We start from the raw sequence: 13707 nt of genomic DNA, 5'->3' as shown, positions 1-13707 counted from the left end.
CTCTCCCAGTCCCGTGAGCTGCTCTCCCAGTCCCGTGAGCTGCTCTCCCAGTCCGGGGCTGTCCCGCTGTGCTGGCCGGAGCTCGTGTTCTGTGACACTGGAGGTTGTGCTCTTGTCCCCGGGCTCAGGCGGGTGTCTCTGGAAGCTGTTCGCTGTGCCTTGTCCCCGTGCGCGTTGCTGTGCTCTCACACTTGGAGGGTTGTTTTAAGTAGCCGAAGCCGAGCCGTTCCACATCCATCACCTTCAGTGCTTTCTGTTTGGGGGAGAGAGGTGCGGCTGGGATATGAGTTGGTGTGAATAAATCATCTTAAAGTTTGTGCCTTTCCCTCCTTCCCCTCCAATGAAACCAAAGTGCTGGGGGCTCTGCTCCTCCTTGAGTAGTCTGGTTTGAAGTGGGAGCCTGGGAATGTATTTACTGCCATTTGCTGTGCCCCGTGACAGGTATGACCCTCCCGTCCCCTCCACACGCAGCGCAGAGGAGACCTCGCACCATTCTCTGCTTAAACCAACACTCATTTTTAGTTCTGGCTTTAGAAAAGCCAAGTTTTATCCCTTCTTGGAGCAGAGCTGCCTCAACCCCTTCCCTGGGCCGCGGATGTTCCCTTCGCTGGCACATCCCGGCGTGACGGAACCGCTTTGCTCCTTCTTCACCCGTCACAGAACGTGATGCCAGGAGCAGCACATCTGCTTAAACCCTCAGACACCCCAGGGATGGGCACCCCCCGCCCCCCAAAAAAATCACTGCCCACAGCGTTTGGGGACAAAAGAGAATTGGGGGGAGCAGGAAGAAAAAGCCACCCTCACAGGTTTGTGATTGTCTCTTAAAAAGATTTATTCTCTCTCCTTGCCCAAATGTACAAAGGCAAGAAGAGTACAGTTTGTATATATATATATTTATATATATATATATATAAAAAAAACAAGGAACTTGGTAATAATGTACACTTTACAGAAGGGCAGAATCAGGAAGACTGAAATGAAAACCCAACACAGCAATGCCAATGGAAACAAGAGCTATAAACACCAACGGTTTGACACCCTGGGGGGGCACGGGGACCCCCGGGCAGCGCTGACACCCCGGGGGCTGCGGTACCACCCACGGGCAGCACCTGACAGGGAACCCCCAAAAAAAAGTCAAACCTCAAACCTATTCTGCTGAAACGGTTGTTTTGTTTAACATCTAAAGGGAGACGCAACTGGGACCCAAGGGGGAAGGTGGGGAGCGGCACCTGGAGCCCCCCGCATCCCCTTCTGCTGCCAGCGGAGCCGGCGGCACCCACCCCGCTCTGGCCACCCCTCCGTGCCGCGGCTGCCCCGGTTGTGCCGGCTCTGCCGACACCGCGGCCGGAGGTGGGAGCAGCCGGCGGGACCCCCGAGCCCCCTGTCCCCGAGGGCCGCGCTGGGTCCATCACCAAGAGCGGAAGAAACATGTGCGGAACGCGAGCGGCCGCCCCAGCACGCGCCTCCTTTCCAACCGGGTAAAGCGGGATGGAGGGAACCGGAAGGGGAAGAAAACAAAACCCAAAACCAACAGCTTTCAAACAATTGCTTTTTACAGTATGTACAGAGCCCGGCGGGCAGAGCATCCCGGTACAGCCGCCCCTCGGGGCCGGGTGCGACACGGACGCACGGACGCAACCGAGACCGACGGCTGGCGGGGGGAGCCGGGGCAGCCGGTGCTGCGGGGCCGAGGTAGCGTTGGCCAGGGGAGCCGCTGCGGTGGGGGCAGAGGACCAGAAAGCCCCTGTCCTCGGGCAGAGGGACCGGCGGCCTCAGTGCCCGGTGCCCCCAGCCCCGGCTTGGGGAACCAAGGGCCGGACGGGACCTGGCGCAGCCGCAGGTGCCTCTGGCAGAGCCCGTGTGCTTGTTCCTGGCCGGGCTCTGCCCGTGGCCTGGGAAAGCCCATTGAAAAGCAAAAGGTGGATGCGAAGGGCATCACAGCCCTCGCCCCAAGTGGGGTGCACTGCCCCAGGGTTTGGGGCGAGGGGGGCAGAGGAGAGGCCGGGGGTTTGCAGAGTCACAGCTCACAAACCAGCTCAAAAGCCGCGGGCAGGAGCCTGGGGCAGGTCTGGCCCACGCAAGGCACTGGGGAGGGACCCTGGTGGGGTGCAGGGGGGGCAGAGGCTGCTTTGCCGGGCCCAAGAGCAGCCCCCGGCTCCCCCAGCCCACCGCCCCGGCCACAGCCCACGCGCCGGCAGCTCCAGCCCACACACGGGTGCCGTGGGGTGTGGGAGCAGCCACGGAGCTGGGAGAGGCTGCGCCCCACATGCCGCCCGTCCCCGCGCCCCCGGCTGCCACCGGTCAGGGTGACACCCCCAGCTCGCACCAGCCTCCCCGACACGTGCGTGACTCCCGGCGGGACGCGGCCCCTGCCCGGCCCCAGTCCCACGGCGCTCGGCCCCAGCGCCAAGCAGCAGCTCGCAGAGCCGCGGCGGGGTCCCAAATCCAGCGAGAAACCTCAGTGCTTCCGTTTCCTCTTCATATGCACCAGGCGGGAGAGTCCCCTCCGTCCCGAGCGCTGGTGCCCAGTAGAATAAATATTTCCGCAGGTACCAGCTCGCCCACGCACCAAGGGGAGGGTGTGGAGGGGGGTCAGTGTGTGTCCGACGGGGGGGACGGGACACAGTCTGCCTCGGATCACGGCAGGAACGTCAAGCGGAACAATTAACACCATTCAACTGATGTCTAACGAGTCTCCAGCGCTTCCCCATGTGAGCCAGTCACATGTCTCGTACAGCCCAGGCGTCCGGCGCGTCACGTCCTGCCACGACCCAAGGGCACGTCAGCTCCCGCCGCCGCCAAACCCCAAACCCACTGTCCCCACGGGCACCCCCGGCACGGCCACCTCCTCGGGGAGCAGGGTGGCCGTGCCGGCAGGACGGCCTTACCGGTCTCACCTCCGCGGAGGTGGGTACAGGGAGGGAGCGGAGCCTTGCTGGCTGGCCACGATGGCTGTGGAGGAGAGACCTGCGGAGGAGAAGCCGCGTTAGGAGTTCCAGCCTGGGACGGGAGAGCCGGAAAATCACAGAATCCCAGAATGTCAGGGGTTGGAAGGGCCCTGGAAAGCTCATCCAGTGCAATCCCCCCATGGAGCAGGAACACCCAGATGAGGTTACACAGGAAGGTGTCCAGGCGGGTTGGAATGTCTGCACAGAAGGAGACTCCACAACCCCCTGGGCAGCCTGGGCCAGGCTCTGCCACCCTCACCCCAACAAGTTTCTTCTCAGATTTCAGTGGAACCTCCTGTGTTCCAGTTTGCACCCACTGCCCCTTGTCCTGTCACTGGTTGTCACCAGAAGAGCCTGGCTCCATCCTCCTGACACTCCCCCTTTCCATATTGATCCCCAGGAATGAGTCCCCCCTCAGTGTCCTCTTGTCCAGCTCCAGAGCCCCAGCTCCCTCAGCCTTTCCTCACACGGGAGATGCTCCACTCCCTTCAGCATCTTGGTGGCTGCGCTGGACTCTCTCCAGCAGTTCCCTGTCCTGCTGGAACTGAGGGGCCACAACTGGACACAATATTCCAGGTGTGGTCTCCCCAGGGCAGAGTAGAGGGGAGGGTTTGCTCAAAGCAAAGCTCGGTGTGCAGCTCACGCTGCCCAAAAGTGCCAGGGCAGGCTGGGCTCTCACCTGTTGCATAGGGCAGGTTGTACTGTGCCGGCAGCAGCGAGTACCCGAGGTGGTGGTGGTGGTGATGGGTGGAGAGCAGGCGCTGCGAGGGGGACGTGCGGGGCCGCTCTGTGCTCCTCTCTCCCCCGCCTGCTCCCCCGACGCTGCTGCAGCTCCCGCCACCCCCCACCACCCCGCAGCCGCCGCGGTCCCGCTCCTGAGACGTCTTCTCGCTTATCTGGAGAGGAGAAAGCAGACACAGGCTGAGGGACGCTACCTGCTACCCCGGGGCTGTGCTGGGCACTCGGGCGGCCCCATGGGGATGATATTCCCCTGCCTTTGCCTACAGGTGCCCACGACTCTCTGGGAGATGATTACAGGATGGCTGGTGACCAGCCCAAAAGCCAGACACAGGTTGTGTTTCAAGCACCCCCATCCTGCCCAAAACTGGGGTTTGCTGCCCCTGTGTCATCCAGGAGGAGCTCGTGACCCTGCACTGCTGTGGGATGGACACAGCTCCTGCATCCCACCCACCAGCTCCAGGGCTGGGGACAAGTGTCACCCAGTTGCTGCAGGGCCTGCAGGTTTGGCACGTCAAGCCCAAAAGGGCTGTGCTGTGGGATGACGACTCAGCCCCAGGATCCAGGCAGCATCTCGAAGCTCAAGGACGGAGCCGGCCAAAGCCGGCGCCTTCCCGACCCTCACCGTGGGCGATTTGCTCTTGTAGTGGCTGGCGTGCTGCTGCAGGATGTCCAGGGCCTTGGACTCCGAGCTGGATTTACAGCTGACGCTGGGGCTGGCTCGGGACTTGTCGCTGTCATCGCTGCCGGACGCTTTGCTCCCATACGGAGAGAAGGAGTAGCTGGAGGGGAGGTATGATCCTGGGGGAGAAAAAGCACCCAGGGCATGAGGAACCCGCGTGCAGCACAGCCCTGACGTGTGCAAGAGGATGTCCCGCTGCCACCCACCACCCCAGCACGGGGACAGCAGGGAAGGGACGTCCCTGAGAGGAGCCCGGCTCCCTACCTGGGTAATTCTGCATCATGACGGTGGGCATGGCCCGGTAGCTGGGGTGGTTGGGGTCGTAGGACTGGCTGTAGGAGTAACCGTGCATGTAGGGGATGTAGGACTGATGCTGCGTGAGAGGTGAGGACACGGGGACGTGGACGCTGGGTCTGGGGTCCTTCCCCACCAGCCGAGCCTCCTCGCTGGGGGTCAGCTTGCACTCGGAGCTGCCGCTCTCCTTCCCGTCCTCCTTGGACGCGGCTTCTTTGCTCCGATTCCTTTCTTCCTTCAACTTACGGTCCCTCTCCTCTTTCCATCGCTCGTCCTCGGTCTTGATGTCCGAGTACTTTGCTGGGTACACGTAGGTCCACATCCGCGGCTCAGCTTCCTGCAAGAACCAACCACCATCAGAGCAGTTGCCGTCCCCCAGCCCGGCCTGTACCAAAATTTGGTGGATTTGGAGACCAGTGAACCGCACTCCCCTTCCTGGGCTCCATCCCCAGGGGAATCCTGTGGATTCCCACCATGAGCAGAGGACTACGCGTGTTCTCTGAGGCGATGGCCCCAGCAAACCCCATGGGCATTACTGAATCACAGGAAGCTCCATCTGAACATGAGGAGAAACGTCTTTGCTGGGAGGTGCCAGAGCCTGGCCCAGGCTGCCCAGAGCGGGTGTGGAGTCTGCTTCTCTGGGACATTCAAACCCGCTTCGACCAACCTGGGCGATCTGCTCTGGTGACCCTGCGTGAGCAGGGCCGGGGGATCTACAGAGGCCCTGCAACCCAACCAGCCTGGGATTTCGTGATTACCTGTCTGTACCAGAGCACGGGGTCCACTTCGGCTTGTCGCCCACACTCAGAACCAGCCTTCGTCTCGCCGGGTTCCTTCCCGAGGTGGCCGCCCTCGCTCAGCTTCACCTTGAGCCCCTCGGCGACCTGGCTGCCCGACAGCTTGCCCGAGTCCTCCAGCTTGGGGATGATGACGGATTTGGCCATGTCGGGAGCTCCCGGCTCCTTGGCCTTGCTCAGCCCTGACTTGACGAGGTCTGTGAGGCTCGGGGCCTTGGTGAGCGTGGGGGGCATGGGCGGCTTTTGCTTCCACTCCTCTTTGAGTGCCGCCTCCCTCTCCTTCAAGCCCAGCTCTGCTTTCTTCTCCAGCCCTCGCTGCTGCTGCTGCTCCAGGCTCTGCCGCTGCTTCTGCTGCTCCTCGTACTGCTGCCGGTACGCAGGGTTGGTGCTCAGCAGGTGAGCGTGGTAGCCCTGCTCGTTGTAGCCGTACGGGGGGACGTAGGCGTACTGGTTGTAGTAGAGGGACTGCATGTACATGTTGGGACGCTGCTGGATGACCGAGGGCTGCTGGCTGGAGCCGCCGAGCTCCGGCTTCTTCTCTTCGCAGCCCTCGCTCTTCACCTTCACCTCGGGGTTCTCCTGCTCCTCGTCCTTCTTCAGCTTCAAGGCCTGTGTGTCGGCTGCGGCCTGGCCGCCGGGGTTCAGCGGGCCCGGGCTAGCCTGCGGGTAGCCAGGGGAATAGTAGGTGTCGAAGCCTTGGTAGTAGGGAGACTCTTTGCTCTGCGCTTGCGGGGGGAAAAGAGCTTTTTTGGCGCCTTCCTTGACCAACTGCTCGGGATCCTTGGCCTTCACACCCTCCAGCTTGCCCTCGCCGTCCTCCCCGGCGTCAGAGATGTCGGAGTATGCCGGGCTGTTGGTCTTCACCGAGCTGGCCTCGGCGCCGTTCTGCGTGACGACGTGCAGCGGGGTGAGCGGCTGGGCCGGGGCGCTGCTCTCCAGCCGGCTGGCGCCGCCGATGGACGGGCTGGGCGCGTTGTCGCTGAAGCTGTAGATTTTATCCGCCTCGGCCTTGATGCTGGCGAGGCGGCTCTGGTGGGGGTCGGACGAGCCGTTGAGCAGCCCCTCGCCCTTCGGCCCCAGCTCGCTGGGTTCCCCGCGGAATGGGCTCTTGCCCTCCTCCGCTCTGCAGGCCTTGCCGGGAGTCAGAGGGTTTTCCACCTCCTTGGGCTCCTTCTTCTTCTTGTCCTTCTTCTTCTTCTCCTTAGAAGGGGTGAGGGCAGGGTTGACAGCGAAGGGCTCTCCCATCACCGTGGGTTTGGGCTGGATGGGTTTGAGCTGGGGGCTGTTGGGCATGGTCTGCACCACGGTGGTGGCCAGGCCGGCGGAGGAACCGGGGGCGGCCGTGGTGAGCGTGGCCGTCTGGAAGGTGTAGATGGGCTGCGGGGGGATGGCTGGCGCGATGGGTCTGGCCGACTTCAAGCTTTTGGAAGGGATCTTCTCCGACTTGGCCCCAGATGCCTTCTTGGGCTTGTCCTTCTCAACACACCTTTTCTCCAGTGAGTCGAAGCCGTCGTTACTCGTCTCATCGGCCACCGACGGACCGTCCTCAGAGCCATCATTGGACAGGGCACCTGGGTCGGTGTCTCCTTCTCCACCCAGCTTCTTCTTGCAAGGAACCTTGGCGCTGAACTTGCTGGAGGGGGACGGGCTGTGTGGCTCCATCAAGCGCACCTTGGGGGTGGCCGAGCGCGCGGGCGAGAGCGAACCCTTCTGAGCGGCGGCGGCGCCGTTGCAGCTGCCGACGTCGGCGTGCAGGGCGGGCTCCTCGCCATACTCGCTGTCCACGTCCGCCTCCAGCTTGCTGTCGTCATCCGTGTGTGCGTGGGCCTGGTGGTACTTCAGCCCGTTGATGTGCTTGTACTTCTTGTTGCAGTTGGGGTGGGGACAGTCAATGAGGATGGGAGAGGGGCAGTTTCGGTCCAGGACGGCCGGTTCCACCTTGACGGCGGCGGGCGGCACGGCCGCCGAGCCCATCGAGTTCGTGCGGATGCGTTTGCTGCCCTTGGAGTCCTCCGAGCTGGAGTTGAGCTCCATGTCGGAGAGGGGTTTGCTCTTGCGCTTGGTGACGGAGGAGGGACTGGCCTTCACGTCCTCGGCCGTGCCGGCAGGCGGCGTGCGGTGGTCTGAGGAGTTCTGGCTCCCTCGGCGCCCTTTGCTGTTGGCTCCCGCCCGCGTCTTGCTGCTGTTGCTGGTCCCTTTGCTGTCCGAGGCGGCCGCCGTCTCGTTGACGGGCGTGTTGCTGTTCGGGCGCATGCGCTTGCCCCTGCCCCGGCCATTGCGCATCTCCAGGTCACTGGTGGGAGAGTCGCAAAACCTGCAGGGAGGAGGACAGGTAGGTTTAAACACAGAGATGGTCACACCGGGCAACACAATCCCCCTTTCTCCCCTCGCTTCCGACCCTGCGTGATGGTTCCCCAAACCAAACCAGGTCAGTCTGCAAACGCTCGACCACCTCTAGCCTCCAGGATGAGGGAGCCTGTGACCCGGACAAGGAGATGTCACCCCCCATGGCAGAGCTCAGTGGGTGCCCATCCGTGGCCAGTTTGCCCACGGATGCTTACCGGGGAGGTGCCCAGTCGTGCTGCGTGCAGTCCAGCAGCGTCCCCACGTATGTCTTGTTCCTCCAGGTGACGTTGACCACCAGCATACCTGCAAGAGGAGGGGACAGGGTCAGCTGGGGCTGGTGTCACCGCTCAGCGTCTCGCCCTTCCCCGGGCATCGGGGCAAAGGTGGATCCCACCTCGAGACCAGCAGGAGGAAGAGTTCAGCTCTAGGGCTGCCGGAAGGTGGATAAAGGCTCTTGGGGCTTTGGGGAGAGGTGAGACCCTGGGCTTGGGGCTGGGGGGGACACCAAGACAGGCGCTGGAGCCCCCCAGTACCCCTCTCTCAGCCAGGCTCTGATCAGTGTCCACCCAACCTCCTCCTTGAGCCAAAACCAGTGACTCCCAAAGCTCTGCAGGCTCCGGGGGGGCCTGAAGAGCCACATTGTCTCTAGGTGTGCTCAGGTCAGGCAGGGAAAGTGGAAATCGCTGTGGAGCGAGGGCTGGGAACCCCCGGGGAGATCAGACAGCCCCGGCAGGCTGCGGCCCCAACGCGGAGCCACAGAACCCCAGCAAGGCTGAGACCCCCGTGTGCGGCTGTGAGCCCCACAGCCTCCGGCAAAGGCTGGGTTTGCCACTAGATGGCAAGCTGAGCCCAGCATCCCAGCTCCACAGCCCACCCTGGCAGGAAAACCAACTTTGAGGGAATAATCTCGGTCCCTCTGCACCTTGCAGGACACCTCGCGGCCTGCAGAACCATCCACGGGGCCACATCTCCTCCTGCCATGGAGCAAAGGCATTGGGTGTTCAGAAAACCTCCTGGTTTCAGCTTTTTCACCCCCATTTGAGAAGAGAAGCAGCCCGGCTCACACCTCATAGACCCTCAGCATCTCTCCTCGGAGCTGGGGGCCTTTCACAGCGTCCCTTGGCTCTGGGAACAGCTCTTTCTGCTGCAAACCACTCGGATCTACCGCAGAACTACCGGGAGCGGAGCCTGTCACACCAAGAACGTTTATCTGAGCAAGGAAAAACCAGAGAGATTGAAAACTCGTTTGCGAGGGGCGATGAGCGCGGTGAGATATACGGCCGGGTGGCCCTGGGAGATGGATGGAGCCCGGAGCAGCTGTGCCTGAAGCACGCTGATAAATCTCAGCGCGTATCCCACGGTGTGCCGTGCCAGCAGCCAGCTGCAGCCTTCAGGGGGATAATATATGGAGCCGAGGTCTGAAACGTGGCTCTGTTTTGGGAAAAGAAGTAAAACGCAGGTCTGGTTTTCCCTGGGAAACGTTGGGTGCTCTGGAAAGCGCTGGGGACCTGCCTTAGCACGGACACGGCCAGGACGCGACGCTGGAGGTGACAGCGGGTAGAAACAAGCACAAAACCAACTGCTGGGTCCCCCACGCAGGTGGAGATCGATGCGTGAGATATTAGAAAGGACGTGCTGGCATTTTATCTTCCCCCGGCGCTGCGATGGCGGGCGGGAGATGAAAGGCGAAGGGCGAAGAGAGCAGCACGCAGCCGGCCCGCCCTCCAATGCGCTCCAGCCTATATTTAACCCGCTGCAACCAATCAGCTCAAATCCCCTCCTAATCCTCCAACAATAACCCAGGACAATTTAAACCCCGGGGATAGATCCTAAGCAGCTTTTTTCACCCGCCGTGTCCTCCTCTCGTGGCAGGATGATGAGCAGAGCAAGGGTGGGCAGGGAGGAGGCGACGTCCTCGCGTCCCCGAGGCTGCAGATGCTCTTGCAGAAGACGAATCCCACTCGGATAACACCAACCCCACCTGGTTTTGTGTGAATCCATCATCCTTCTTCCATTAACTCCTCCTCCAGCTCCATCACGTTTGGGATGCTCCAGCTTTGGGATGCTTTAGGCTGCCCATCCTTCCATGCATTTTTCCTCCCGCTCCATCACCTTTGGGATGCTCCAGCTTTGGGATGCCCCTCTTTCCACAAATTTCTCCTCCAGCTGCATCGCTTTTGGGATGCTCAAGCCTTGCTGTAAAGCCTTGCTAAGCCTGGCCTGACCCACAGTGGCTTTGGGACACAACACCCAAAGGTGTTTCTTGGCCATCATGAGATGGGAGAGCAGAGGACACCACAGGGCAGGGGACAGCAGGACAAGAGCCACCTCACCCAGCAAGGAGATATCGGTCACCGGTAAAACAGACTTGGGGAAATTAACTTCATTTATTGCCGGAGTTGAACCCAGTTTAGCTACGAGGAACGTGCGGCAGAGCAGCCCGGGAGCCTCCTCATGAACGAACCCTTTAACGCAGCACTCGGCAGCTGCAGCAGGAGCTGGTGGCACCCGAGGCAGCTATGGACAGTAGGAGATGGATACCAGCACCAGTCCCGTCTGGAGCAGAATATTGCTCACCCGGTGCTAAACCAGCCTCTGCACAAACGCTCTGAGGGCGCTGAGCGGTGCGGTAGCTCTCCTCCAGCAGATGTTAGACCAGACAGCACTCACAGCTGTGGCTGTTGCGGCTTTGGGGGCAGTGCGGTGGCTCAGCGACCTCAGGGGGGATTTACAGCCGCTCGGGCCTTCGGGAAACGCCATTAAAGCAAAGGAGAAATCCATATAAAAGCTCATCTCCTGTGCCTGGGTCTGGGGACACGCAGCGGTGAAGACCAGAGCGCAGCCAGGGGACAGTGCAGCCCCTCTGAAGCCCCATGAGCGGTGCAAGCCTGGCACATCTCCCCTTTTAAATCATCCCCAGAGCAACTGGGGTCGCAACCGAAGGCTGCGGGAAGTGGCGAGGCAGCACCTTCAACATGCAAAACCATCCGATTTGGGGTCAGGCTTCCTCATGGTCGCGGTAAAACCTTTCAGTGTGTCAGCTGGCGGCTTTTTGGTTGCGAGCGGTGCCAGGAACAGCGAGGAGGTGACGTGCTCTGAGCCAGGTGACACCGGCTCCGTAGAGGGGGATGGAGGAGAGCCGGCAGCTAACGAGGCAGCAAATGGAGCGCCGCTTTCCGGTGTAATTAGATCAGCTAATAGTTCCCGCAGACTGAAACCACAGCGAACAGAATTAGGGCAACTGCCGAGACAGCTGCTCCCACCGACGGCGTCCCGACAAGCCCGGTCCTTGTGCAGAGGGACGGTGTCACCAGCGTGGCCACCAGGACCAGACCCCGACCTGCAGAGCGTTAGGACAGACTGACCAGCAACATTTGGTGATGCTCGTCCGGCCATCGCAGGCTCCCAGCAGCTTTTTCAGAGAGAGGAGAGGACCAAGCTGGTGTCGGAGGCAGGAGGGACATTGTGGGGCCTCTCAGAGCTTCCCACTCCCATCTCAGCTGGGTCAGATCCAGCGTGTCCTTCTGAGGTCGCTGGGCTTTGGCTTTGGGAGCCTTTCTCCCTGATTTTGCAACCCAAAAGCGCCAGTTTCTACAGAAAGGGAGCTGTGGTTGAAGAACCATGTTGCCTTCCTCACCCCAGCCCCACGGGAAGGGAAGTTTTGCAACCGCCTGAGCCCAAATGTCCTCAAGTTGGACCAGGAAAGGTTCAGATTGAATATTAGGAAATATTTCTTCCCCAAAGGGCTGTGGGGCATTGAACAGGCTGCCCAGGGCAGTGCTGGAGTCACCATCCCTGGAGGGTTGAACAGAGAGATGAGGTTCTCAGGACACGCGGCAGTGCCAGGGGTGGGTTATGGTTGGACTCCATGATCTTAAGGGGCTTTTCCAACCAAAATTACTCTATGATTCTAAATACGCTTTTCCCAGCGAGCGCAGAGCAACGCAGATTCCAACATCCCAACGTCTTGATGTGAGGAAGAGCTTTCCAACCCAACTGCTTCACCCAGCCTCTCGCAATTAAGTGCTGCTCTCGTTAAGCTGGTGGAAGCAGGTGGGATCCACACACTGGGACCCATCGAGCTGCGGGGAAGGATCTGTCCTGCGGTCACTCGGAGCCGCCCGGCGAGGACTCAGCATCGCGAGGAACTGGGGAGAGGTGGATCCCTCTTGGTGGAGGTGCTGGGATCTCTCTGGAGATCCTGCTGGAATCCCCTTGTTTGGGTTTGTAGACATGCCCTTGGTGCAGCTTTCTTCCCCGGATCCTTCAGGTGGGGGAGCTGCCCAATGAAGCCCCCCACATCGCACAAGCTCCAGCTTTGGCCAGGAGGTCCAGTATCTCCTCCAACATCACCTTCGATGCCCCGTTAATAATGGGAACGCAGGAGAGAGGGGCCAAGGACACAGGGACGGTTTCACCCGGACTTTTCACTCAAGGACAAGACACAACGCTACAACACATGCAGCACAGCACAAGGGACCAAAGGCACCGGTGGGATTTGTCTTCTGCACGGTTGGCTGGAAAAGGCATTACTCCCGATGGCGGCAACCGGGCAGCAGCCAGTGGAGAAGGACCTCTGCGCAATTCATCAAATTACCGCAGATAAAACTAGCCAGGCTGCGGGAAACTGCAAACACGCTGCGAACCAGCGTGGGGTGATGCGGACAGACAGAGAGACAGGCCACGGGGATTCGCAGTGGAGAGCGGGAGAAAAGGGAGAAGAACCAGAACCCACCCCCATGGAACCGCCTCTGAACCAGGATTTGTGGGGAGGATGTTTTTGTGCCCTGTTCATCCCTCCTGGCACAGCCGCATGGGTTCCTCTGCCCGCCATGAGCAGATTCTCCTGATTTCCGCCCCAAAAACACCAATCCTACAAGGTCCAAGCTCTCCTGGCTGCCTCAGCTCCGATGAGTTTGTTCCTACTGAACAAGACACAAGGACAGAGGAGCGTGACACAGCTGGAGGTCCCAGCAATCCCATCCCAGCCTCCCCCAGCACAGTCCAGGTGCTTTTCTCTCCCCAAACAGCCCACGTCACGACGCGTTTCCCAGCTTTGGCGCCCACCACCTCCACATCGAGGGCCACGGCAGCACTCAGTCCTGCGCCAACCGCAGCTTCCAAACCAGTTTTCCCAGTAGGGAGAGCGGAAAGGCAAACTGGGCCCTGCTGCTGTTCTCCCAAAGTGGGGGGTGAGAAGGGAACCCCTGGGAACGTGGGGTTCAGTTTGGCTTCTGTCAGATAACGAAGGGCGGGCAGGAGGTCAAGGCCAACATGTTCACCAGCGATGGAAGATCAGGAGCAGACATCCAAGAGGTCAAGGGCCGACGTGAACCATCAGTTGGCCTCCACCACCGCTGCTTTTTCTCACCTTGGAGCTTCTGGGCTCTGTTTCTGCTTCCAGAGCCCAGCACAAGGCTGAGGAGCTCAGCCCGGAGCAGAAACCTCCGGCGTCCCATTGAGGGTGGAGGGCCGGCTGGGTTCCAGCGCTCGCCACCTATTCATCCCCACGCTGCTTGGCAGAGCCCCAACAGCAACGAAACCCATCAAAGGAGCTGGGCAAACAAAGCAAGCTGCGCGGATGAGAAGAGCTCCGGTGGAAAAATAGAAAAAATCAAGGTTCGATTGGCTTGGCAAGAGAAGTGAGCGCCTGATCTCCCGCCGAGTCCATTTTGAAAGCTCCGCTGGGGTTTTTTAATCCAGCAGGAGATTTCTGCCGCCTCCCAGGGTTTGAGCGTTTTTGTGACAGACCTGCGGGTTGCCAAGCAGAACCGAATCAGCTTCCTCGAGTTCCCGTGCGGGCTGGCGCGGCCGCTCCTCCAGCACCGCCACAACAAGTTTGCTCTTGCAGGAAGGTGGAGAAACCACAGCTCGGGTTTTCACCCGCGGTCAGGGCAGGGGG

At 60.9% G+C, this 13707-nt stretch overlaps 1 protein-coding gene across 3 annotated transcripts in view; it reads right to left on the bottom strand.

The window, feature by feature from the left end:
• Window positions 1-1535: 1535 nt before the first annotated feature.
• The window catches only part of ZNF609 (zinc finger protein 609), a 59562-nt gene continuing 47390 nt past the window's right edge, over window positions 1536-13707 (bottom strand). For 2 of the 3 annotated variants that reach the window (XM_065076310.1, XM_065076309.1), the window contains exons 4-10: window positions 8021-8108; window positions 5421-7773; window positions 4633-4999; window positions 4312-4487; window positions 3628-3844; window positions 2898-2967; window positions 1536-2761 (exon numbers count right to left, since the gene is read on the bottom strand). In XM_065076310.1, the coding sequence (XP_064932382.1) occupies window positions 2755-2761; window positions 2898-2967; window positions 3628-3844; window positions 4312-4487; window positions 4633-4999; window positions 5421-7773; window positions 8021-8108 (3278 nt within the window). In that variant the 3' untranslated portion in view covers window positions 1536-2754. Of the gene's footprint in view, window positions 2762-2888; window positions 2968-3627; window positions 3845-4311; window positions 4488-4632; window positions 5000-5420; window positions 7774-8020; window positions 8109-13707 lie in introns of all 3 variants that reach the window. The other variant, XM_065076311.1, reaches the window with a different exon arrangement.

This window comes from Columba livia, chromosome 11, assembly GCF_036013475.1.
Source record: "Columba livia isolate bColLiv1 breed racing homer chromosome 11, bColLiv1.pat.W.v2, whole genome shotgun sequence".
Taxonomy (NCBI): Eukaryota; Metazoa; Chordata; class Aves; order Columbiformes; family Columbidae; genus Columba; species Columba livia.
The sequence above is the reverse complement of the archived record's forward strand: the minus strand, read 5'-3'. Positions and strand labels throughout refer to the sequence as shown.